Source organism: Mauremys reevesii, linkage group 4, assembly GCF_016161935.1.
Source record: "Mauremys reevesii isolate NIE-2019 linkage group 4, ASM1616193v1, whole genome shotgun sequence".
Taxonomy (NCBI): Eukaryota; Metazoa; Chordata; order Testudines; family Geoemydidae; genus Mauremys; species Mauremys reevesii.
This window is the reverse complement of record NC_052626.1, coordinates 147,433,958-147,461,481: the sequence shown is the minus strand read 5'-3', so window position 1 is coordinate 147,461,481 and position 27,524 is coordinate 147,433,958. Positions and strand designations below refer to the sequence as shown.

The window sequence follows — 27,524 nt, the reverse complement described above, 5'->3', positions numbered from 1 at the left end:
AATATGTATGCAACTTAGTTTCTCAGACACTTTTATTTAAACACACTGGATTAGATACAACAATAAAACAAAGTTTATTGACTACAAAGATAATTTTAAGTGAGTACAAATAAGGAGGCATAGAAGTCAGAGATAGTTACAAGAAAAATAAAGCTAGAATTCAACTTGTGCCTTAGTTAGCAAATGATGTGAATTTCAAAGCAAAAGTTTCCTCACCATGTGCTTTCAACTGTCTTATTGACCAAATTTCATAAGTAAGGACCCCTCCACCAGTCCAACGTCTGCTTCCTTTATCCCTTCAGATGCAGTGAATCAAGGGGGGAAGAGAGAGAGAGAGAGAGAGAGAGCGTGGTGCCTTGGGATGTCTATACCCTCTTTTTAGAGTCCTATCCCCCCTTTGAGAAACATTTCCATCTGTTTACTGGAAGACAAAAACTCTGTGTAGAAGGCTGTTCCCTGCTGCTTTTCCTCACCTTTTTAGGGTAGGTTTGTTTCCCTTCCTGCTTAATGACTATGGTTACTGTTTAGATACAAAATTAAGCAGAGCACACATTTCTTTGTTTAAAACAGACCAGTTTGCCAGCCTTGGTTTGGAACATGCATTAATAACACGATATAGTGTCATTTTATAACTTCACATACATTATAAAAATGTATTAATATTTGCGGTGAGAGTATGAGTATTTCTAGTTGACTCATAGATTTACTGACCATCTTATAGATGAGCTCCATGTGTCGATAATATGCCTGCAAGAGGGATAGTTTGTTAACTGCAGAAGTCCGTAGCATACTGTGGTCTCCTCCTGAGATCCTCTGGTCACCATGAGCTCTCCATCAGGCAAAAATAAGTGAATCTATCTTTCCGATTTGAGTGAGTAATCTAGCAAGGGAAGGACATAGGATACCATGGTGATTGGCATGCTGTAAATAGCTAGATTACCTGGAGTACTCTTACATATCTTACAGGTTTTACATTCCATCTACTGGGGCCGGGACAATGAGGTGATTCTGAAACCAGGAATGACTGAGAAGACATCAGTTACAGCTGCAAACAATTAGTACGTTTCTCCAATATCTAGCTTTCTGTTCCTATGATTCCAAATTTATTGCTAAGGCTGGTTGAAAATTTTTCTTGAGAAGATTTTTGGTGTGAAATTGGGTTTTCCATTCAACTATTTTTTTTCCATGAAATTCTCTTTTTCCTGGAAATTATAAGATTTCCAATAAAAAATACCAAACTCTCTTCCTCCCTAAATCATGGCTGTGGGACTCTGGAGAAGTTCCAGGGCAGTTCAGCAAGAGGAGAGACCAACATGCATCATGGGGGATGTAATCCAGCTGGGGAGCCTGGCTCATGGAAGAGATTGGTGGTGTGTGGTATCTGAGGCACCCCCGTGGTATTTCCGAGTCGAAATGTTACGTTTTTAGCAAAAAGGTTTCGGTCTCCACAAAAAAATAACCCTCTGTGGATCAGCTGTACACAGTAACCAACTTGCACTAAAAACAACACGATGAAATATACCACTAACCTCATACTCTGTAACTGTGGTAGAAATTGCATCATTTAATAACACAGTAAGAAAGAGTAGGTCAAATTAATCCCCAGGGCACCAATTACACCAAGGTGGCTTTGGTTCACTGAACACATTAATTAGGTGTGGTGTCTCTCTGAGCTCAGGTATTCCTGGTCGCTTCAGGAATCATGTCTCACAGATCACACATCTCAGTATAAAACATCCCGAATGCTCCAAACTGGCAGTTTCTATTGATGGGGAAACGCCAACACATCTCTCTCTCTCTTCTCAGCAGGTACGTGTGATTGTACTGAATTACAGTCACACACACACATGGACACCATGGGGATCAGCAGGTATTGACTTCAAGACCTCCAGCACTGAAAGCCTCAGTCCCAGCTATTACCCCTTCAGCTAAAGGAGCGACCTCCATGGTTGGAAAATATAGGCAATTACATAGTCACTGAAGCCAGTGCTTTCCAGTGTATCTCTGCGTTTTCATACGGGCTAAAGTAAATGCCAAGAAAATTAATTAGCACATTAAGCAACTTTATCCCAAACCGACATGCCAAGCCACAGAGCTCCCCTTGCCCAAAGATAGTAGAAAGATTGACACTCGTTTACGGTCACTCCTTTTTGAGCTTACAAATAATCTCCTCACACTGAAATAATCTTCACCCTGATTCTCTTACAGCAGAGTCACAACTCACTGTTTGCTGCTTGGATTAGTGAACAGGAGTGTTCGCATGTGGGGCATGATTAACCTGTGTGTCACTGTATTTATGCAGTGTGTACATTATCGAACAACTGGAATGACCAGCTGTGAACATCTGGCTCTGTGGACTAAGCCCTTCCCTGAGCAGATACTGATGTCCATTTAGAAACTGATCTCCATTTATCTTCATTTACTTCTTTACAGAGAAGGGAAAGGTTTTCCGAACCATCCACCTGTCCAGATCTCTGTAGCTGCCTGATCTGTGTTCAGAGGAGATGGAAAAGGGAAATCACTCGGAGGTGACTGACTTCATTCTCTCAGGACTGACAGATCGTCAGGAGCTGCAGGTTCCCCTCTTTGGGGTGTTCCTACTGATTTATGGTATCACCCTGGTGGGGAATGGGGGGATGATCTTGTTAATCACGATTGAGCCCCGTCTCCACACCCCCATGTACTTTTTCCTCAGTAATTTGTCTTTCTGTGACCTCTGCTTTTCCTCATTAATTTGCCCTAAGATGCTGCTGAATTTCTTAGCCGAGAGGAAAAGCATTTCTTACACTGCCTGCGCTGTGCAACTCTATCTCCTTATCATTTTTGCAGACGTTGTGTGCCTCTTGCTGGCTGTGATGGCATATGACCGTTATGTGGCCATCTGTAACCCGCTGCTCTATACGGTCACCATGTCCTGGCAGCTTTGTAAAGAGTTGGTGGTTGGGGCATACGCTGTGGGGCTGGTGGATTCAGTGATACACACATGCCTTACATTTCGGCTGTCATTCTGCAGCTCCAACATCATCAGGCATTTCTTCTGTGATATCCCCCCACTGCTGGCGCTCTCCTGTTCTGACACCCGCATCAATGAGATTGTGTTGTTTGCTTTCACATGCTGCATTCAGGTGATCTGCTTTGTGCCTGTCCTCCTCTCCTATGTCTATATCATCTCCACCATCCTGAAGATCCGCTCTGCCGAGGGCCGGCGCAAAGCCTTCTCCACCTGCTCTTTCCACTTGACTGTGGTGGTCCTGTTTTATGGCATCCAACTTTTCATGTATTTACGTCCCCCCTCCAGCTATTCCATGGACACAGACAAAGTGGCCTCAGTGTTTTACACGCTGGTGATCCCCATGCTGAACCCCCTCATCTACAGCCTGAGGAACAAGGAGGTGAAGGACGCCCTGAGGAGAGCAATGAATAAACCCCGAACCAATTCTTGAAGCTGTTTAACTCTGTACTGGTTTAATGATGTGGAGTAGAAACAGGTGAATTCAATTCCCAACCAATTGCAATGTAATTTCGTAGAGCCCATAGGGGTATTGGTCATTATTCTATTGTTATTATTATTCATTTGTTTGTAGTGCAACAAGGGCTGCAGGCCCCAACTCAGATCAGTGGTCAAAACAGAGGAAGAATCACATGGGCAGAAAAGGAGAATTATTCTATAGGATGGGGGATAGGGGCTTCCACTTAGAGGGTGAGATACTCAACTTCATGTCTCTGTTCCAATGATTATCTATCTATCTATCTATCTAAGTTTGAAAGGAGAGACTGAGATCAACTCAGACTGGAATAGCACATCCCTCAGGGGCTGGGATGCTTTCTGGAAATGCAGGAAACCCAAGTGCATAGTGTGACGGGTTCGGTCTCAGAGACCCCCACTGGGACTGTCACCTGATGTTCTTAAATTTCCTCTGCTCCTATTTTCCCTGCCAGCTTAGTCCTCTGAATCCTTTCTTGTTGAGTCAGACACGCTAGCCTGCTGCAACACAGACCCAGGGTCTGGGCCGCATCCCCAACACTGGAGATCTAGACTGAGACCAGCTCAGCAGGATGCACGTCTCCATCACGCAGACACCCAACTCCCAATGGGATCTAAACCCCAAATAAATCCATTTCACTCTCTATAAAGCTTATACAGGGTAAATTGATGAATGTTCACCCTCTATATCACTGCAAGAGAGATATATGCACTACTGTTTGCCCTCCAGTAACAATTACTTACACTGTTTATAAATAAACAAAAATGATTTCATTAAGTATAAAAAGTAGGATTTGACTGGTTTTAAATAGTAACAGACATAACAAAGTAAGTCACAAAGCAAAATAAAGCAAAACATGCAAGGCTAAGCTTTATACGCTTAGAAATCAGTTACAAATGTTAACTTCTCACTCCAGTTGTTATTTCAGGTAATATCCTTCTCAGGGCAGATGCCTTTTCTGACCTAGGTCCAGCCTGTTTTCCCCGACCCCTTTGGCTATAGTCAAAACTGCCCTTGCTACAATTGAAGTCCATCGGTTCTTGTCCTATCCTTCCCCCGCCCCCATTGTTTTGCAATTTTACTCTGTAGTGGGGTGGTCCCCTGCTCCTGCCCTTCAGGGCTTAAAACAGCCCAGGAGAGGGCTATATCTGGGGCAAGAAGCCTGGGCTGATTGAGGGAAAGCAGGCCCAGCTGTGGCCAGGTCCCAATCAGGCCCAGCTGGCCCTATAAGAGTCAGTGAGCCAGGAGACCAAACGGTCTCTCTCTGTCTGTAGAGGGAGATGGGCCTGGCTGCAGGGAGCTAGACAAGGTACCTGAGTGGAGCAGGACTGGGGAAAGGCAGAGGAGCTGGTGAGCTCCTGCCTGGAAAGCCCCAGGCTGCGGCCTAGCATTAGGCCAAGAGGTACTGGGGGTTGCGGAGGACAGCCCAGAGGTAGGCAAAGGCAGCAGGTCCATACTCCTTTCGCTATGATGCGTGGCTGATACTGCAGTCTGCCCCAGTGAACAGGGGCTAGATGGAGAATGGGCAGTAGCCAATACAGAGGCAAAGTGGGGATAGGTGGGTGGGGTTCCCCTGGGAGGGGGAGACCCAGTTAACAGAGGCATCAGGGTCCAGGGAGGGACTCGGGGCCAGAGGACAGGCAGATCACTGGCCTGCAGAGGGTGCTCCGGGCTGGAAATTGAGCTAATTCCCGAAGACGACCAGCAGGAGGTGCCGCAGGGGTGAGTCGGCCCGTCTACATACTCCTAAACTTGGTTTCAAGGACTATAAGTTATGGGAAATAAATAAAATTAACAAAAGAATCGGGAGGGAGCTGTAACATTCCAGGGTCCAACCCAGACTAAGCAACAGCTTTGTCACCTGCAACCTTGCAATGCCTTGCTGAAGTGGCTTCCAACTGGGCCACTCACAAACAAATCACATCCTGAGCATGTGTGTGTAACTGCAGCCTGGCCAGGAATAGTTGGGTTACACTCAGGCTCTCACCACCCTTGGTTATACTGCAGGGTGACCCTAACACACTCCACAGTCTTCTATTTCCCTCCCGAATTTTACATCCTGTGCTGCCCAGTCCTATCCTGGACCATACAAGTTACATTGTCCATTATTTCTTTAATAGCACTAATATGTATGCAACTTAGTTTCTCAGACACTTTTATTTAAACACACTGGATTAGATACAACAATAAAACAAAGTTTATTGACTACAAAGATAATTTTAAGTGAGTACAAATAAGGAGGCATAGAAGTCAGAGATAGTTACAAGAAAAATAAAGCTAGAATTCAACTTGTGCCTTAGTTAGCAAATGATGTGAATTTCAAAGCAAAAGTTTCCTCACCATGTGCTTTCAACTGTCTTATTGACCAAATTTCATAAGTAAGGACCCCTCCACCAGTCCAACGTCTGCTTCCTTTATCCCTTCAGATGCAGTGAATCAAGGGGGGAAGAGAGAGAGAGAGAGAGAGAGAGCGTGGTGCCTTGGGATGTCTATACCCTCTTTTTAGAGTCCTATCCCCCCTTTGAGAAACATTTCCATCTGTTTACTGGAAGACAAAAACTCTGTGTAGAAGGCTGTTCCCTGCTGCTTTTCCTCACCTTTTTAGGGTAGGTTTGTTTCCCTTCCTGCTTAATGACTATGGTTACTGTTTAGATACAAAATTAAGCAGAGCACACATTTCTTTGTTTAAAACAGACCAGTTTGCCAGCCTTGGTTTGGAACATGCATTAATAACACGATATAGTGTCATTTTATAACTTCACATACATTATAAAAATGTATTAATATTTATGTGAGAGTATGAGTATTTCTAGTTGACTCATAGATTTACTGACCATCTTATAGATGAGCTCCATGTGTCGATAATATGCCTGCAAGAGGGATAGTTTGTTAACTGCAGAAGTCCGTAGCATACTGTGGTCTCCTCCTGAGATCCTCTGGTCACCATGTGCTCTCCATCATGCAAAAATAAGTGAATCTATCTTTCCGATTTGAGTGAGTAATCTAGCAAGGGAAGGACATAGGATACCATGGTGATTGGCATGCTGTAAATAGCTAGATTACCTGGAGTACTCTTACATATCTTACAGGTTTTACATTCCATCTACTGGGGCCAGGACAATGAGGTGATTCTGAAACCAGGAATGACTGAGAAGACATCAGTTACAGCTGCAAACAATTAGTACGTTTCTCCAATATCTAGCTTTCTGTTCCTATGATTCCAAATTTATTGCTAAGGCTGGTTGAAAATTTTTCTTGAGAAGATTTTTGGTGTGAAATTGGATTTTCCATTCAACTATTTTTTTTCCATGAAATTCTCTTTTTCCTGGAAATTATAAGATTTCCAATAAAAAAATACCAAACTCTCTTCCTCCCTAAATCATGGCTGTGGGACTCTGGAGAAGTTCCAGGGCAGTTCAGCAAGAGGAGAGACCAACATGCATCATGGGGGATGTAATCCAGCTGGGGAGCCTGGCTCATGGAAGAGATTGGTGGTGTGTGGTATCTGAGGCACCCCCGTGGTATTTCCGAGTCGAAATGTTACGTTTTTAGCAAAAAGGTTTCGGTCTCCACAAAAAAATAACCCTCTGTGGATCAGCTGTACACAGTAACCAACTTGCACTAAAAACAACACGATTAAATATACCACTAACCTCATACTCTGTAACTCTGGTAGAAATTGCATCATTTAATAACACAGTAAGAAAGAGTAGGTCAAATTAATCCCCAGGGCACCAATTACACCAAGGTGGCCTTGGTTCACTGAACACATTAATTAGGTGTGGTGTCTCTCTGAGCTCAGGTATTCCTGGTCGCTTCAGGAATCATGTCTCACAGATCACACATCTCAGTATAAAACATCCCGAATGCTCCAAACTGGCAGTTTCTATTGATGGGGAAACGCCAACACATCTGTCTCTCTCTTCTCAGCAGGTACGTGTGATTGTCCTGAATTACAGTCACACACACACATGGACACCATGGGGATCAGCAGGTATTGACTTCAAGACCTCCAGCACTGAAAGCCTCAGTCCCAGCTATTACCCCTTCAGCTAAAGGAGCGACCTCCATGGTTGGAAAATATAGGCAATTACATAGTCACTGAAGCCAGTGCTTTCCAGTGTATCTCTGGGTTTTCATACGGGCTAAAGTAAATGCCAAAAAAATTAATTAGCACATTAAGCAACTTTATCCCAAACCGACATGCCAAGCCACAGAGCTCCCCTTGCCCAAAGATAGTAGAAAGATTGACACTCGTTTACGGTCACTCCTTTTTGAGCTTACAAATAATCTCCTCACACTGAAATAATCTTCACCCTGATTCTCTTACAGCAGAGTCACAAGTCACTGTTTGCTGCTTGGATTAGTGAACAGGAGTGTTCGCATGTGGGGCATGATTAACCTGTGTGTCACTGTATTTATGCAGTGTGTACATTATCGAACAACTGGAATGACCAGCTGTGAACATCTGGCTCTGTGGACTAAGCCCTTCCCTGAGCAGATACTGATGTCCATTTAGAAACTGATCTCCATTTATCTTCATTTACTTCTTTACAGAGAAGGGAAAGGTTTTCCGAACCATCCACCTGTCCAGATCTCTGTAGCTGCCTGATCTGTGTTCAGAGGAGATGGAAAAGGGAAATCACTCGGAGGTGACTGACTTCATTCTCTCAGGACTGACAGATCGTCAGGAGCTGCAGGTTCCCCTCTTTGGGGTGTTCCTACTGATTTATGGTATCACCCTGGTGGGGAATGGGGGGATGATCTTGTTAATCACGATTGAGCCCCGTCTCCACACCCCCATGTACTTTTTCCTCAGTAATTTGTCTTTCTGTGACCTCTGCTTTTCCTCATTAATTTGCCCTAAGATGCTGCTGAATTTCTTAGCCGAGAGGAAAAGCATTTCTTACACTGCCTGCGCTGTGCAACTCTATCTCCTTATCATTTTTGCAGACGTTGTGTGCCTCTTGCTGGCTGTGATGGCATATGACCGTTATGTGGCCATCTGTAACCCGCTGCTCTATACGGTCACCATGTCCTGGCAGCTTTGTAAAGAGTTGGTGGTTGGGGCATACGCTGTGGGGCTGGTGGATTCAGTGATACACACATGCCTTACATTTCGGCTGTCATTCTGCAGCTCCAACATCATCAGGCATTTCTTCTGTGATATCCCCCCACTGCTGGCGCTCTCCTGTTCTGACACCCGCATCAATGAGATTGTGTTGTTTGCTTTCACATGCTGCATTCAGGTGATCTGCTTTGTGCCTGTCCTCCTCTCCTATGTCTATATCATCTCCACCATCCTGAAGATCCGCTCTGCCGAGGGCCGGTGCAAAGCCTTCTCCACCTGCTCTTTCCACTTGACTGTGGTGGTCCTGTTTTATGGCATCCAACTTTTCATGTATTTACGTCCCCCCTCCAGCTATTCCATGGACACAGACAAAGTGGCCTCAGTGTTTTACACGCTGGTGATCCCTATGCTGAACCCCTTCATCTACAGCCTGAGGAACAAGGAGTTGAAGGACGCCCTGAGGAGAGCAATGAATAAACCCCGAACCAATTCTTGAAGCTGTTTAACTCTGTACTGGTTTAATGATGTGGAGTAGAAACAGGTGAATTCAATTCCCAACCAATTGCAATGTAATTTCGTAGAGCCCATAGGAGTATTGTTCATTATTCTATTGTTATTATTATTCATTTGTTTGTAGTGCATCAAGGGCTGCAGGCCCCAACTCAGATCAGTGGTCAAAACAGAGGAAGAATCACATGGGCAGAAAAGGAGAATTATTCTATAGGCTGGGGGATAGGGGCTTCCACTTAGAGGGTGAGATACTCAACTTCATGTCTCTGTTCCAATGATTATCTATCTATCTATCTATCTAAGTTTGAAAGGAGAGACTGAGATCAACTCAGACTGGAATAGCACATCCCTCAGGGGCTGGGATGCTTTCTGGAAATGCAGGAAACCCAAGTGCATAGTGTGACGGGTTCGGTCTCAGAGACCCCCACTGGGACTGTCACCTGATGTTCTTAAATTTCCTCTGCTCCTATTTTCCCTGCCAGCTTAGTCCTCTGAATCCTTTCTTGTTGAGTCAGACACGCTAGCCTGCTGCAACACAGACCCAGGGTCTGGGCCGCATCCCCAACACTGGAGATCTAGACTGAGACCAGCTCAGCAGGATGCACGTCTCCATCACGCAGACACCCAACTCCCAATGGGATCTAAACCCCAAATAAATCCATTTCACTCTCTATAAAGCTTATACAGGGTAAATTGATGAATGTTCACCCTCTATATCACTGCAAGAGAGATATATGCACTACTGTTTGCCCTCCAGTAACAATTACTTACACTGTTTATAAATAAACAAAAATGATTTCATTAAGTATAAAAAGTAGGATTTGACTGGTTTTAAATAGTAACAGACATAACAAAGTAAGTCACAAAGCAAAATAAAGCAAAACATGCAAGGCTAAGCTTTATACGCTTAGAAATCAGTTACAAATGTTAACTTCTCACTCCAGTTGTTATTTCAGGTAATATCCTTCTCAGGGCAGATGCCTTTTCTGACCTAGGTCCAGCCTGTTTTCCCCGACCCCTTTGGCTATAGTCCTTTTGTTTCCAGGTGCTTGCAGGTATCTTTGTGGGGTGGGGAGGTCGTCTCTTAAGCCAGCTGAAGACACTCATAGTTTGCCTTCCCCACTTCACATAAAACATCCCTTTGTTTGCAATTCCAATCCCCTCTAGAAAAGTACCTGTTTCAAGATGGATTCCAGTATCAGGTGACATGGTCACATGTCACCGTAAGACCCGAGTGTGACATTGCACCCCATAATTCTTTATGGAAATATACTTCTGAATGTAGATATGACATGACTGGAATTTGTTTTATGCTACATATGGCATGTAACATATCGTTGCAAAGGTTATGATCTGCTAAATACATTCCTCCTATTTGTATGCCTGTATAATTTTTGTATTCAGAGTTATGAATATTGGCTACGTACTTGCTTAATTTTAAATACCCTCAGTGAAGCAGTTGGTCAGCTTCCTGGGAAAAGACTATTCTCACTAGGTGCCCAGTCAAGAACCACTTAAGCCAACAATAAACTTGGAGACGTCAATCCATATCTCAGCTTTCCCAGGAATGTGGCTTGGCTGGTGAGGAACTCAGTCATGCATGGACATGTGACTTGCCCATGTGACTCCAGAACTCCATCTTGGAGCTGGGATTCTATGCAGGGGGAGGGAGGGGTGTCCACCTACAAGAGAAAGTCAATTTAAACCCCTGGGAGACCCCTCCATTTTGTCTTCAGCTGGCTCCACCCCTAAGGATACCTTAAAGAAACTGGAACAAATGACAGTAACCACAGGGGGTGTGAGTGATTGCTGGACCCAGACAAGAAGGAGACTAATCTGTAAAAGGAAGCTTATTGGAACTCCTCTGAGGAGGTTTTATCTGTATTCAGTTTTCTTACTGTATTAGGCATAGATTTCCGTGTCCTATTTATTTTCCTTGGTAATTCATTTTGTTCTCTCTGTTACTCCTTGGAACCACTTAAATCCTAGTTTCTGTATTTAATAAAATCACTTTTTATTTATTATTTAACCCAGAGTATGTATTAATACCTGGAGGGGTGGGGGGCGAACAGCTGTGTAAATCTGTCTATAAGTGTTATAAAGGGCGACCAATTCAATAGTTTACCCTAAATAAGCTTTATACAGGGTAAAATGGATTTATTTGCTGATTGGATCCCATTAGGAGTTGGGCATCTGAGTGTTAGAGACAGGAAAACTTCTTCAGCTGCTTTCAGTTAAGCCTGCAGTTTGTGGGATGTGGTTGAGACCTGGGTCTGTGTTTGTAGCGGTCAAGTGTGTCTGGCACAACCAGGCAGGGTTCTGGAGTCCCAAATTGGCAGGTAAAGCAGGGGCAGAAGCAGTCTTGGCACATTAGTTGGCAGCCCCAAGGGGGTTACTGTGATCCATCTAGTCACATTCTTCCTGGGTTGGCCCACAGAAACACAGGAAGCCTTGCAGGTAAACAGAGCCATTCACAGTTCAGTGATTCTGGAGCACCCTTAATGGCCTCCACTTAATATGTCTACATCAGTGATACACGTTTATATCTTATTCTCCTAACTGCAGACATAGAAATAATCCATGTAAACAAATGGGATGAAAACACTTGGTTGATTATGATCTTTCTAATGATATGTTACATGGGGCACTTAGCATAAAGCATATTCCAGTTATGTCATATTCAGAAGCATATTTTCATAAAGCATATGAGTGCTGTGTCACACGTGGCTTTGCCCTGCACTGGAGAGAAGAGGGAACTGAACCCGGATCTCCCACCTCACAGGTGAACACCCCAACTATTGGGTTAAAAATTACAACGGGAAGGACCACGACCGCCTCCTACAGTGGCCGTGTTGTGACTGGCACCTAAATCCTCCCCCCACACACTCACATTGTTTTGGGACAAACCTATTAGGAGTATTTATAACGCATTTGTGAATAGTTTCAGGTCAATCCAAACGGTATTGGTTTTGACAATAAATTATTTGTCCAGAGGAAATTCATCCATTTCTAGACACCTTTGTGTCCCAATGCTGGAAAATATTTAAGGAGGCATTTGGACAGGTGACCAACAAATAAAGTGGAATAGATTCACCTCTGTTTTGTATCATATTAAAAAGACCTCACAGGACAAACAGGGATCCAGATTAGATGATGCTCTGGCCCTCTGTGTTCCATTTCCACAAGGAAAGACACAGCAACAGCATTAATTGCATGTGCTGTGCACACCTGTTGTCCTGGGAGCAAAGATGCTCCACGGAGTAAATCTCAAACTCATCAAAGCCAAATTTAACCTCTGCGACTCAAGCTTGCAGCTCCAGAGGTATTAAGGGTAACGTTGGTGTGGGGAGCAAACAGGGCAAGATTCGACTCTAAGTCAGATTTTTGGGTTCTGAGCAGGTACTGCTTCCCTCCTTCTCAATGCATTGTAAGTGAAGGGGGGGGAAACAAAAAGGTACCACCAAGTCATGGGCAAACAAGTCAGTTTCAGAGCATTTTGGCCTTTAATTGAAATGACAGTGAGCCGTTCATGGGAGGGGAAAGAAGAAATTATCCCGAGAGGAGAAATTTCAACTTTTCTGAACATATTGACCTATCAAAAGAAGGAAAGAGATTTACCAATGGAGGGAGAAGAGTGACTGGAAAAGGAGAGAAAAATAGCTTGAATAGTAGGAAGGGGGTAACTTTCCCATCGATTCAGGGAATTTCTATACTACAGCCATTACATTGACTCAGCTATGGTGTGCAGCAGCCCCATAGTGGAGATGCTTTCCACATTGATGGAAGGGTTTTTCCTTCGATGTAGTTAATTCATGTCTCTGACAGGCAGTATCCAGGTCAATGGAAGAATTACACTGAGGGTCAGTACAAGCTAACTGCCTTGTAAAACGTGTGAAAAATTTCCCCATCCGGTGTGCCTTAGTTTTCCCTTCCACACAGCAGCCTCTCTGGGCTCCCCTCTGAGTCAGACACTCCTGTGTCCCCCAAAAGGGAAGGTGACCCTGCTCCAGTTGTGGGTTCATAGTTACTAGCTATGACAGACCCTTCACAGGCCAGCAAAATCCCCCTCTTTCCCTCAGGTTGGGCTTGCTTCCAGCTACAGAGTCCCTGGCATCTCCTGCTTTCCTACCACAACGGTACCAGGACCCCAACTTCCACCTTTGGGTACATGTTTCTGTGCACCCCAGGGCAGGCCCTGTCCCCTGATGACCTGCATCTTCCTGGAAGTCAACCCTGGGACAGATTCTGCCACATCAAAGAAATCTTTCCCCAGTAGAAATGGTGCAAAATTGTGTGCCACTGTTGGAACAGTCTGCTGTGCTTGCAAATCACCACTTTCCATGTGTACCTTAGCTAAAGGTGCAAGGACTTCGTAACCTCCCACCAGTTCTAATTCTGCCATTTTCCCTGGCAACAAATCCTTCTCATGGATCAGGTCCCTCCTGACCACAGAAATCTCTGCACCCGTCCCTCAATCCTAGGAGGACTTTCCCATTCACTTTAACAGCATGCATAGGCTCACTGCTTGGTTGTGTAGAAGCAAATTTACAAATCCTGTGTGGAAAGAGGCAGCAGTCTGGCCCTCAGACGCAGCAGCTTCATGAGTTACCTGCGGCCTGTTCCCACTCAGCAAGGGATATTTATTCCTCTGTGCCCAGTGGACTTACAATGATAGGATCTCTTGGGCTCCTCTGCTTGTACAGGAGATTTGGGTTGAGTAGCAGGGGAATGGGGAGGTGAACTCCCTGCCTCCTTTTTCCCAGGGGTAAAACGGTGATTCTGCTTTCCCCCAACCCTGTACCCCTCTGCCAGCAGTTTATGTTTAACTGCAGCAGTTTGTGATGGCTCAAAGGAGTTTTCAAACTCAGCCAATCCACCCACTGCCTCCACCTTCTTGTCCCACAAATACTGTTTTACATCATCACAGCACATAGTCAGGAATTGTTCCTGAGTAATCAAATCACACATTTCTTCCAAGCTTGTAATGCCTTTTCCCCTCACCCACTTATCTAACACATCTCTCATTTCATTTATATAAGCCACATTACTGAATCCAGATCCCCTCTTAAGACTCCTGAATTGAACCCTGTATGTTTCTGGTGTAATCTGAAACTGTTTCAAAACCAGTTCTTTAAATTTACCATAGTTTCAAGCATCATTAATAGGCATCTTATTGACTATATCCAGAGCTCTTCCAGTCAATTTTGCTACCAATGTGGTCATTCTTTGATTGTCAGGAATTGCATGGAAGGTGCACAGTTTCTCAAAGGTGATGAAATATTGGGCAATGTCACTCATCATACTGCGGACATAGTCATTCCAATTTGTGTATTTTTGGGGAGTGGGTCCAGCTGCTGGAGAGTTTTGTCTCTTCCACTCCATAACAGCCAGTTCATGCTTCAGGACCTCAATCTGGGCCTGTATTTCTCTGTCTCTTAACTCCAGGGCCAATTTATCCGTGGCTGCCTCTGCTTTCATAGCCCTTTTGTGAAAATCTTCCTCCCTGGCGGCCTCTGCTTCCATAGCCCTTCTGTCCGCAGTTGCCTCTGCTTCTTTGAGCTTCAATTGAAACTCCCGATCCTTTGCTTTCTCTTCTGCTTCCAGTCTGGCCAGCTCTAGTTTAGCAGCTGCTTCACTGATAGTCATTTTCCTGCTTCCTTGTGCTGGGCCACACCCCTCTGCAGTCCACTCTAACTGAAATGCACTCAGCTCAGGGGCTTCTTAGCTAACAGAGACTTTCCCAGCTTCCAGTGTTCAGCCTTTTGGGCAGTCTGCAACTTGTGCAGTTCCAGCTTCCTCTGAACTTCATTCTTGCTTATTTTTCTGTCCCTTTTTCCCTTCTCTGAAGTAAGCAATCAGAAAATAACAAACCAGTAACCACTTTGTCTGTTCTCCACCCACCACACCCAAACCTCACTTAAAATCACTACTAGTGTCTCAGAGCAATCAGCTGTGCACAGATCCTGCTCGACTTCACCACTGTGATGGGTTGGGTCACAGAAACCTCCTTGGGGCTGCCACCCGATGCTCTGAGACTACCTCTGAGCCTGTTTTCCCTGCCAGCTTGGGACTTCAGTTCCCTGCCTTGTTTGAGCCAGACGTGCTGGCCTGCTGCAAACACAGATCCAAGTCTGAACCACGTCCCGCACAAGCTGCAGGCTTAACTGAAAACAGCTTAAGAAGGGCTCCTGTCTCCAGCACTCAGACACCCAGCTCCCAATGGGGTCCAAACCCCAATTAAATCTGTTTTGCCCTGTATAAAGCTTATACAGGGTAAACTCATAAATTGTTCACCCTCTGTAACACTGATAGAGAGAGATGCACAGCTGTTTGCTCTCCTCCCAGGTATTAAAACATACTCTGGGTTAATTAATAAGTAAAAAGTGATTTTATTAAATACTGAAAGTAGGATTTAAGCAGTTCCAAGTAATAACAGACAGAACAAAGTAAATTACCAAACAAAATAAAATAGAACACGCAAGTCTAAGCCTAATACAGTAAAAACTAAATGCAGGTAAATCTCACCCTCAGAGATGTTCCAATAAGACTCTTTTACAAACTAGACTTGATCCTAGTCTGGGTCCAGAAATCACTCACACCCTTGAAGTTACTGTCCTTTGTTCCAGTTTCTTTCAGGCATCTCCTTAGGGTGGAGGAGCTATCTTTTCTGTCATCTGAAGACAAAATGGAGGGGTTTCCCCAGGGGCTTATATAGTCTCTCTCTTGTGGGTGGAAACCCCTTCCCCTCTCCTCTGCAGAATCCAGCTCCAAGATGGAGGTTTGGAGTCACATGGGCATGTCACATGTCCATGCATGAATTAGTTCCTTACAGGCCAACGCCACATTCCCAGGAAAGCTCAGATGTGGATTGGTATCTCTCAAAGTTCATTGTTAGCTTAAGTGTTTCTTGATTGGGCAGTTACTGAGAATAGTTTTTTCTCAAGAAGCTGACCAACTGCTTCACTGAGGCTCCTTAAATTCAAACAAGTACACAGACAATATTCATAACTTGGAGTAAAAAAAATGATACATTCATCCTAGTTGTATGCATGTATCTAGTAGAACAGGGGTAGGCAACCTATGGCACGTGTGCCAAAGGCGGCACCTGAGCTGATTTTCAGTGGCACTCACACTGCCCGGTTCCTGGCCACCGGTCCGGGGGCTCTTATGCATTTAATTTAATTTTAAATGAAGCTTCTTAAACATTTTAAAAACCTTATTTACTTTACATACAACAATAGTTTAGTTATATATTATAGACTTATAGAAAAAGACCTTCTAAAAATGTTAAAATGTATTACTGGCACGCGGAAACTTAAATCAGAGTGAATAAATTACGACTCGGCACAGCACTTCTGAAAGGTTGCCGACCCCTGCAGTAGGTAATAACCTTTGCAGAGATATGTTACATGGCCTATCTAGCATAAATCATATTCCAGTTATGTCATATTTAAAGCCATGACCATATTTCTATAAAGCATTATGGGGTGCAATGTCACACGCTGTTTCACGGACTATAAGTTATAGGAAATAAATAAAATTAAGAAAAGAATCAAGAGGGAGCTGGCATGCTCAGGGATACTTTGTAGCAGCATCTCCAGAGATCTTCAGTGTTAACCAGCAGTTTGGGGAATATCCTCCTTTTTTCAGCCTGCCATGACATTGGCATTTTCAGTGAGGACTGCCCGAGGCACATCCGAGTCACAGGCGGCAGAGAAGCCAGAAGGCGGAGTTGTGAGCATGACTCCTAGAGGAAGTAGGGGCATAGTGTATCCTGGGCACAGACCTGGAGTGTCAGACTTGGGAGTTTCTGAATACAGAGATTGCTGGCTGCTGGTTGTTTCTACTGATGTTCAGGGAAGCGGGACTTTGTGTACATTCTTTAACACCCATCCACCAAGGATTATACCAAAGAATAGAGCTGACTTGGATCATCATTTTTTCCTCCTAATACAATCAACCCTGCAATGCCTCAGAGGTTGGCACCACTTAGGAGAAGGGGGCACCGACATGCCGGAGCACTGATAATACCAGCCAAGCCTGCACACCCCTGGGGGATAATTTCTGCTAACATAGTGAGAAAGAGAAGTGTCATCACTGGGCCTCCCATGGAGGTGGGGAGGTGATGACATCAATGTCCTTGTTCATCTGCAGCCATGGATCAGTGCATGGGCCCATCCCTGTTGTGACCTGACCCTTTCATGTCAATCGAACACTACTGTCAGTCAGCACCACACCTTTGGTGTTACTGGGATATTTTCTAGGGTGGTGGCTGTGACGTGCCCGGGTCCAACCCAGACTAATCAGCAGTTGTGTCACACCTGCTTGCAACCTTGCAAAGCCTTGCTGAAGTGGCTTCCACATGGGCCACTCACAAACAACTGTCTAGCAGGCAAATCACACCCTGAGCATGTGTGTGTAACTGCAGCCTGGCCAGGAATAGTTGGGTTACACTCAGACTCTCACCACCCTTGGTTATACTGCAGGGTGACCCTAACACACACACCAGTCTTTGATTTCCCTCCCAAAATGTACGTCCTGTGCTGCCCAGTCCTCTCCTGGACAATACGTTACATTGTCCATTATTTCTTTAGAGGCATTAATATGCATGCAACGTAGTTTCTCAGACACTTCTATTTAAGCACACTGGATTAGATAAAACAATAAAACAAAGTTTATTGATAATATGCATGCAAGAGGGATAGTTTTGTGAACTGTAGAAGTCCATAGCATGCTGTGGTCTCCTCCTGAGCTCCTCTTGGTGGTGTGTGGTATCTGAGGCACCCCCGTGGTATTTCCAGTTGAAATATTAAGTTTTTAGCAAAAAGATTTTGGTCTCCACAAAAAACAAACAAACAAAAAAAACCCTTTGTGGATCAGCTCTATGCAGTACCTGGCTTGCACTGACAACAGCGGGATGAAATGTTCCCTAACTTCATACTCTGTAACTCTGGTAGAAATTGCATCATTTCATAACACAGTAAGAAAGCGTTGGTCAAATTAATCCCCAGGGCACCAATTACACCAAGGTGGCTTTGGTTCACTGAACCCATTAATTAGGTGCTTTGTCTCTCTGAGCTCAGGTATTCCCGGTTGCTTCTGGAATCATGTCCCATAGATCACACATCTCAGTATAAAATTTCCCACATTCTCCAAACTGGCAGATTCTATTGATGGGGAAATGCCACCACCTCTCTCTCTCTCTCTCTTCTCAGCAGGTATGTGCTATTGTCCTGAATTACAGTCACACACAGTGGTGAGCAGCAGCCGGTTCCCACTGGTTTGCGAGAACCGGTTGTTAAATTTAGAAGCCTGTTTAGAACTGGTTGTCCCTCGAGGGACAACTAGTTCCAAAGGGGCTTTTAAATTTAACAAAAGCTCTAGCAGCTCCCTAGCCTTCCCCCGGCCCCAGCTCACCTCACTCCGCCTCTGCCTCCTCTTCTGAAGCTTCTCCGGCTTCTCCTCCCCCTTCCCAGCTTCCTGCGAATCAGCTGTTCGCGTGGGAAGCCTGGGAGGGCTGAGAAGGAAGCACTGGCTTCCACCAGGTAAGCTTGAGCTGGGGCCGGGGGGCGTGGGCCGGAGGAGGAGGGCTCGAGCACTGCGCCGCCCGGCGAGGTCACTGCCAGACCCGGGGGCTGAGCAGCGCGGCTCCTGCCCCCCGGGTCCAGCCGCAACCTCGCTGGGCAGTGCGGCACGGCTCCTGCCCGGCCCCCGGGTCTGGCCCCAACCTCGGCCGGGCGGCGTGGCTCCTGCCCAGTCCTCGGGTCCGGCCCCGACCTCAGCCAGGTGGCTCCAGTCCCAGCCCCAATCCCAGCCCAGCTGGGCCCCCACCTCCAGGCAGCACGGTAAGGGAGCAGGGAGGGCGTGTTGGATAGAGGACAGGGGAGTTGGGGCGGTGGATTAGTGTCGGGGCAGTCAGAGGGCAGGGAACAGGGGGATTGAATGGGGGCAAGGGTCCCGAGGGGGCAGTCAGGAAGGAGCAGGGGTTGGATGGGGCGGTGGGGGGGAGTTAGGGATAGGGATTCCAGGAACAGTCAGGGGACAGAGAGAAGGGGTGGTTGGATGGGGTAGGGTCCCGGGGTGCCATCAGGAATGAGAGAAGGGGTTGGATGCGGTGGCAGGGGGCAGTCAGGGGACAGGGAAGGGGGGTGGATAGGTCAGGGGTCCCGGGGGGTGCTGTCAAGGAACATGGGGGGGTTGGATGGGGCAGCAGTCCCTGGGGGGGCATGACCCCCTCGTGGGGTGAGGAGAAGGGAACCGGTTGTTAATATTTTGGCAGATCATCACTGGTCACACACACGCGGACACCATGGGGATCAGCAGGTATTGAATTCAAGACCTCTAGCACTAAAAGCCTCAGTCCCAACCCCTACCCCTTCACCTAAAGGAGTGACATCCTTGGTTTGAAAAAATAGGCAATTACATAGTCACCAAAGCCAGTGCTTTCCATTGTATCTCTGGATTTTCATACAGGCTAAAGTAAAGGCCCAAAAGCTTAATTAGCACAGTAAGCAACTTTACCCCAACCCGACATGCCCAGCCACAGAGCTCCCCTTACCCAAAGAGGATGTAAAGATTGACAGTCCTCTACTCTCACCCCTTCTTTTGCTAAGGAATAATCTCTTCAAACTGTCTCACAGCAGAGTCACAAGTCACTGTTTTCTGTTTGGATTAGTGAACACGACTGTGTGTGGGGCATGATTAACCTCCGAGTCAATGTATTTGCACAGTGTGTGCATCTTATCAAACACCTGGAATGACCAGCTATTAACATCTGGCTCTGTGGACTAAGCCCTTCCCATAGCGGGTACTGATGTCCATTAAAAAACTGATCTCCATTTATCTTCACTTACTTCATTACAGAGAAGGGACAGGTTTCCCGCACCATCCACCTGCCCACATCTGTGTAGCTGCCTGATCTCTGTTCAGAGGAGATGGAAAAGGGAAATCACTCGGAGGTGACTGAGTTCATTCTCTCAGGACTGACAGATCGTCCGGAGCTGCAGATTCCCCTGTTTGTGGTGTTCCTAATGATTTATGGTATCACCCTGGTGGGGAACGGGGGGATGATCTTGTCAATCATGATTGATCCCCGACTCCACACCCCCATGTACTTTTTCCTCAGTAATTTGTCTTTCTGTGACCTCTGCTTATCCTCGATAATTTCCCCTAAGATGCTGCTGAATTTCTTAGCCGAGAGGAAAAGCATTTCTTACACTGCCTGCGCTGTGCAAATGGTTCTCTCTGTTTTTACACATGTTGAGTGCTTCTTGCTGGCTGTGATGGCGTATGACCGTTATGTGGCCATCTGTAACCCGCTGCTCTATACAGTCACCATGACCAGGCAGCGTTGTCAATGGATTGTGGCTGGGGTGTATGCTGTGGGGTTTGTGGATTCAATGATATGCATGTGTTTTACATTTCAGCTGTCATTCTGCAGCTCCAACATCATCAATCATTTCTTCTGTGACATCCCCCCATTGTTGGCACTCTCCTGCTCTGAGACCCGCATCAATGAGATTCTGATGTTTACTTTCACTTGCTGCATTACAGTGATCATCTTTGTCACTGTCCTCCTCTCCTATGTCTATATCATCTCCACCATCCTGCATATCCGCTCTGGCGAGGGCCGGCGCAAAGCCTTCTCCACCTGCTCTTTCCACTTGACTGTGGTGGTCCTGTTTTATGGCACCCTCTTGTTCGTGTATTTATGTCCTACCTTCAGCTATTGCATGGACACAGGTAAAGTGGCCTCAGTGTTTTACACGCTGGTGATCCCCATGTTGAACCCTCTCATCTACAGTCTGAGGAATACAGAGGTGAAGGACGCCCTGAGGAGAGCAATGAATAAACTCCTAACCAATTCTTGAAGCTGTTTAACTCTCTACTGGTTTAGTGATGTGGAATGGAAACAGGTGAATTCAATTCCCATCCAATTGCAATGTAATTTCACAGAGCCCGTGGTAGTACTGTTCATTATTCTATTGTTATTATTATTAAATTGCTTGTATTCCAACAAGATCTGCAGGGCCCAACTGAGATCACTGAACAAAAACAGGAAGCATCACAGGAAATGCAGGAAATCCAACTGCATAGTGTGCCGGATTCGGTCACCGTGAGCCTCATTGGGACTGTTACCTTTTCTGCTGAAATTACGTCTGAGTCCATTTTCCCTGCCGGCCTGGGCCTCCAGAACCCTGCTTTGTTGAGCCAGACATGCTACCCTGCTGCAACACAGACCCAGGGCCTGGGCCATGGTCTGAAAGCTGCAGATCTAGACTTAAATTAGCTCAGCAGGTTACCTGCCTCCAGCAACAAGACAGCCAGCTCCCAATGGGATCCAAACGCCAAATAAATCTGTTTTACTCTGTATAAAGCTTATACAGTGTAACATGATAAATGCTTGCCCTCTATATCCCTGCAAGAGAGCTATGCACAGCTGTTTGCCCCCCGGGTAACAATTACTTACACTGAGTTTATAAATAAACAAAAGTGATTTTATTAAGTAGGAAAAGTAGGATTTAAATGGTTTTTAGTAATAACAGACAGAACAGAGTAAGTTACAAAGTGAAACAAAACAAAACACGGAAGGCTAAGCTTAATACACTCAGAAATCAGTTACAGATGTTAACTTCTCACCCAAGTTGTTACTTTAGGTAAAATCTTTCTCAGGTCAGAGGCCTTTTCTGACCTGGGTGCAGCCTGTGCTCACCCATCCTTTGTGGGGAGGGGAGGCTGTCTCTTAAGCCAGCGGGAAAAAACTCATTGTTTGCCTTCCCCCACTTGATATAGAACTTCCCCAAGGTGGGAAACCTTTGTTTGGAATTGCACCCCCCTCTGGAAAAGTACCAGCTTCAAGATGGATTTCAGTATCTGGTGACATGGTCACATGTCACTGTAAGACCCCAGTCTCCATTCTTCCTGGGTTGCCCCGCATGTACACTGGAAGGCTTGCAGGTAAACAGAGCCATTCACAGATCAGTGATTCTGAAGCACCTTTAATGGGCTCCACTTAATATGTCTACATCAGTGATACAAGTTTATATCTTATTCTCCTAACTCTAGATATAGAAATAATCCATGTAAACAAATAGGATGAACACACTTAGTAGATTATAACCTTTCTAATGATATGTTACATGGGGTCTTTAGCATAAAGCATATTCCAGTTATGTCATATTCTGAAGCATATTTTCATAAAGCATATGGAGTGCAATGTACACGTAGCTTTGCACAGCACTGGACAGAAGGGGGAATTGAACCTGGATCTCCCACCTCACAGGTGAACACCCTAACTACTGGGCTAAAAATTACAGAAGGAAGGACCACAACTGCCTCCTATGGTGGCCGCGTTGCGACCAGAACCTAAATCCTTCCCCCGCACACACACGTTGTTTTGAGACAAACCTATTAGGAGTATTTGTAACACATTTGTGCATTGACTCAGCTATCATGTGCAGCAGCACCATAATGTAGATGCTTTCCACATTGATGGAAGGGTTTTTCCATTGATGTAGTTAATCCACGTCTCCGAGAGGCAGTAGCTAGGTCAATGGAAGAATTACACTGAACGTCAGTCAGTACAAGCTAACTGCCTCAAACATAGTATGAAAAGTTTCCCTGCTCTCTGTGATGGAGCTCGGCTGATCTAATTTTTAAGCATAAACCAGGCCTCAGAGAAGCTGACGATCTAAAATACCAGTTGGGAAATCTAGTCCTATCTCCCTGCCAGGGCAGCAGAATCCCCTTCGGTTCGCTTTGTTCAGGCTGATTGGAAATATTCCAGCTGTCCCAGCTTCCCAGCAGAGATTATTCTGCACTCTGATTGAGCTCAGTGTCACTCTGTGTGTGTGTGTGTGTGTGTTTTTGGTGTGTAGTGGGCACTGTGTGTGTTATGTGTGTGATGGGGTATACAGTGGAGCTGAATGTCAAGCATAAGCTGGCATTCCCCAAGCCCAGCCCACCCCCCGGTGCAGGGCCCTTTGTGAGATCATGGAATCATAGGACTGGAGGGGACCTTGAAAGGTCATCTATTCCACTCCCCTGCACTCATTGCAGGACTGAATATTATCTAGAGAAATCCTGACAGGTGTTTGTCTAACTCATTTTTAAAAATCTTCAATGATGGACATTCCACAACCTCCCTGGGTCAGTTATTCCAGTTCTGACCCACCTTGATAGTTAGGAAGTTTTTCCTAATGTCCAACCTAAACCTCCCTTGCTGCAATTGAAGCCCATTGTTTCTTCTCCTATTCCTGAACTCTGTTTCATGGACTATAAGATATAGGAAATAAATAAAATTAGCAAAAGAATCAGGAGGGTGCTGGCATGCTTGGAGATATTTTGTAGCAACATCTGCAGAGAACAATTACATTTTTTGCTTCAGCATCACATTGAATGGGCCCTCAATTATCGTTTGTCTGGTCTTATTGAACACTTTATATTTTGATCTTCCACAAGCTGTAAGTCTAGCTACTTGGCAACATTAAATAATACAAGCCAGTAAACGAGAGACATGAGAAATGACTGAAAGCAATGGTGGTAAGACTGAAGTCCCAGTGCAGAGGGACGGAGGGAAAGTTAAAAGGTATAACTACAGTGGGAAAGGGTCTGATTTAAGAGGAGACGATGAAAAGGGGAGAACTGAGTGGTTCAGGGATACTTTGTGTTGGGCCAGATTTCTCACTGCCCAAACAACTATCCTACTCCAACACACGTACATGGGCCTATTGTCAGAAGAACATATGTCCCTTTTTTTTATACTTAACCTATCAACAAGTATAAAACCTGAAATACACAACTAAGGGGGCAGAGGTTTTCATTCTACCTCCTTTCCTTTTCACAACCCTCCCACCCCGCCCCACCCCATCCCGTCCTGCTACGACCCAAACAAAAGTTCCCCCTTAGCTCAGGAGACAGCCGAGTGGACTGCAGAAGTGTTCATTTCTCCCTAAACTGTTGACTAAGACAGTGGTTGCCCAATTTTTGTATCAAAGAGGATGGGCAGCTCAAAAAGGCCTGTTGATGAAAGAAGGAAACCCCTAAAAGTCCCTTGAATCAGGCCTTGCCAACACCCAAAATCAAGCAGCTAATCAAGGGATGTTATATGGGCCAAGTTGTGGGGACTGAAGAAACAAATGTACCATTGACACAACTGGTGTTTGAGAGAGAGGAACCAGGCCCCTTAAACATAAGGCTTTTTGGACATGAGAAGACAATCTGGTGCCCAGTGCTTCTTTAAAGGGTGTGTGGCTATGGGCAATCTGGTGCTATAGATGGTGTAGGTCAGGGGTTCTCAACCTTTTTCTTTCTGAGTCCCCCCCAACATGATTCCCTGCCCCCGCCTGTGCCACAACAATGGTTTTTCTGGATATAAAAGCCATGGCTGGTGTAGGAGGTAGCAAGCAGGGTAATTGCCCAAGGCACCACACTGCCCAAACAGGGGGCCCTGTGAACTGACATTGCTCAGGCTTCAGCTTCAGCCATGAGTGGGGGGCTTTGGGGTTCTGGTCTTCAGCTCTCTGCCCTGTGCCCCAGCAAGTCTTACGCCCACCCAGCTTGGCTGACCCCCAGGGAGCCCTGGACCCCTGATTGAGAACCATGGCACTATCGGTGTGATGGCTGTGCTCTGACAGGCTTTGCACTCTGGGCAGAATAACTGTGGGTTGATCTGATCATGTGACACGGGCCCCCTGACAGAATGGACCACATAAAACACATTCTTCACACCGCCATCTTCAACTGACATGTTATTTACAACACGCACACCTTTTTATTTTATTCTGACCCTCACGGTTTTTGTTCCCTTACACACTCTAGCTTTCAGGGTCTTTTTTACAAATGTTTTACTAATCTATTAGAATTCTTTGAAGGGGTCAACAAACATGTGGACAAGGGGGATCCGGTGGACATAGTGTACTTGGATTTCCAGAAAGCCTTTGACAAGGTCCCCCACCAAAGGCTCTTATGTAAATTAAGCTGTCATGGGAAAAAAGGGAAGGTCCTTTCATGGATTGAGAACTGGTTAAAGGACAGGGAACAGAGGGTAGGAATTAAAGGTAAATTCTCATAATGGAGAGGGGTAACTAGTTGTGTTCCCCAAGGGTCAGTCCTCGGACCAATCCTATTCAATTTATTCATAAATGATCTGGAGAAAGGGGTAAACAGTGAGGTGGCCAAGTTTGCAGATGATACTAAACTTCTCAAGATAGTTAAGACCAAAGCAGATTGTGAAGAACTTCAAAAAGATCTCACAAAACTAAGTGATTGGGCAACAAAATGGCAAATGAAATTTAATGTGGATAAATGTAAAGTAATGCACATTGGAAAAAATAACCCCAACTATACATACAACATGATGGGGGCTAATTTAGCTACAACGAGTCAGGAAAAAGATCTTGGCGTCATCGTGGATAGTTCTCTGAAGATGTCCACGCAGTGTGCAGAGACGGTCAAAAAAGCATATAGGATGTTAGGAATCATTAAAAAGGGGATAGAGAATAAGACTGAGACTATATTATTGCCCTTATATAAATCCATGGTACGCCCACATCTCGAATACTGTGTACAGATGTGGTTTCCTCACCTCAAAAAAGATATTCTAGCACTAGAAAAGGTTCAGAAAAGGGCAACTAAAATGATTAGGGGTTTGGAGAGGGTCCCATATGAGGAAAGTTTAAAGAGGCTAGGACTCTTCAGTTTGGAAAAGAGAAGACTAAGGGGGGACATGATAGAGGTATATAAAATCATGAGTGATGTTGAGAAAATGGATAAGGAAAAGTTATTTACTTATTCCCATAATACAAGAACTAGGGGTCACCAAATGAAATTAATAGGCAGCAGGTTTAAAACAAATAAAAGGAAGTTCTTCTTCACGCAGCGCGCAGTCAACTTGTGGAACTCCTTACCTGAGGAGGTTGTGAAGGCTAGGACTATAACAATGTTTAAAAGGGGACTGGATAAATTCATGGTGGTTAAGTCCATAAATGGCTATTAGCCAGAATGGGTAAGAATGGTGTCCCTAGCCTCTGTTCGTCAGAGGATGGAGATGGATGGCAGGAGAGAGATCACTTGATCATTGCCTGTTAGATTCACTCCCTCTGGGGCACCTGGCATTGGCCACTGTCGGTAGACAGATACTGGGCTAGATGGACCTTTGGTCTGACCCGGTACGGCCGTTCTTATGTTCTTATGATGCTTTTTCCTCACCTTTTGGGGCTTCCTTTGTTTCCCTTCCTTCTTGATGACTCTGGTTACTGTTTAGATACAAAATTAAGCAGAGCACACCTGTCTTTTTTTTGCCAGCCTGAGTTTGGGACATGTATTAATAATCTGATAGTGTAATCTTATAACTTCACATACAGTAGCTCCTCACTTAACATTGTAGTTATGTTCCTGAAAAATGCGACTTTAAGTGAAACGATGTTAAGCGAATCCAATTTCCCCATAAGAATTAATGTAAATAGGGGTGGTTAGGTTCCAGGGAATATTTTTATTTGGCAGACAAAAGGCACTATATACATTTTAAGCAATCATAAACATGCAATTTAATACAGGTATAAGTTTTTAAAACAATGTTAAAGAAACAGTTTAATACTGCAATCATCATTGCTGAGTATGAAGCAATGGGAGGTGCCCCCACCTTACACCACACAGGCACAGCCCAGTGGCACTGCAGACAATGAGGCAGGCAAGGAGGCTGAAGTTGCCGTAGGTTAGGAGAAGCAGGTTGCGCAGCACCAGCGGCAGCTTCCCCTACTGTGCAAGCACCAGGGGCGGGAGGCTTAACCCTCAGCCTGCCCACTCCACCCCTTCCCCCAAGACCCCACCCTTAAGCTGCCTCATCTCCCCCCACCTCCTCCCCCTTTACTCCACATGCCGCATCCTCCCTCCTCCCCCTCCCTTCACTGACTCCTGAATGCTGCAAACCAGCTAATTGCCATGGGCGGGGGAGGGGGGAGAGGAAGCAGGGGGAAGGCGCTGATCTATGCAGTCCGCCAGCAGGAGGCGCTGCGGGGGCGTAGAGGAGCTGATAGAGGGGCTGTCAGCTGTGGACAAACGAGCAGGTTCTGTAATGGAGCGGTGACGTAAGGTCGAAACAATGTTAAGCAAGAGGATGTTAAGTGGAGAGTTACTGTACATTATCAAAAATATTGTATTAATATTTACGATGAGAGCATGACTATTTCTAGTTGACTCAGAGCTTTATTTAGCACCTTAAAGCTGAGCTCTGTGTGCAGATAATATGCATGCAAGAAGGATAGTTTGTGAACTGCAGAAGTCTGTAGCATGCTGTGATCTCCTCCTGAGCTCCTCTGGTCATCATGTGGTCTCCATCAAGCAAAATGAGAGAACCTATCTTTCCTACTTTGAGGAATAACCTAGCAAGAGAAGGACAAAGCACACCATGGTGATTGACATGCTACAAAGAGCTAGATAATCTGGGATACTATTACATA

At 45.3% G+C, this 27,524-nt stretch overlaps 2 protein-coding genes across 2 annotated transcripts; both read left to right on the top strand.

The window, feature by feature from the left end:
- The first annotated feature begins 2,504 nt into the window (after nucleotides 1-2,504).
- Nucleotides 2,505-3,443, top strand: LOC120403442 (olfactory receptor 1019-like). Its single transcript, XM_039534512.1, has one exon. The coding sequence runs from the start codon at nucleotides 2,505-2,507 to the stop codon at nucleotides 3,441-3,443; it is 939 nt and encodes a 312-aa protein (XP_039390446.1).
- Nucleotides 3,444-8,113: 4,670 nt separating this feature from the next.
- On the top strand, nucleotides 8,114-9,052 carry LOC120403446 (olfactory receptor 1019-like). The gene has a single exon (XM_039534516.1). The coding sequence runs from the start codon at nucleotides 8,114-8,116 to the stop codon at nucleotides 9,050-9,052; it is 939 nt and encodes a 312-aa protein (XP_039390450.1).
- Nucleotides 9,053-27,524: the final 18,472 nt, after the last annotated feature.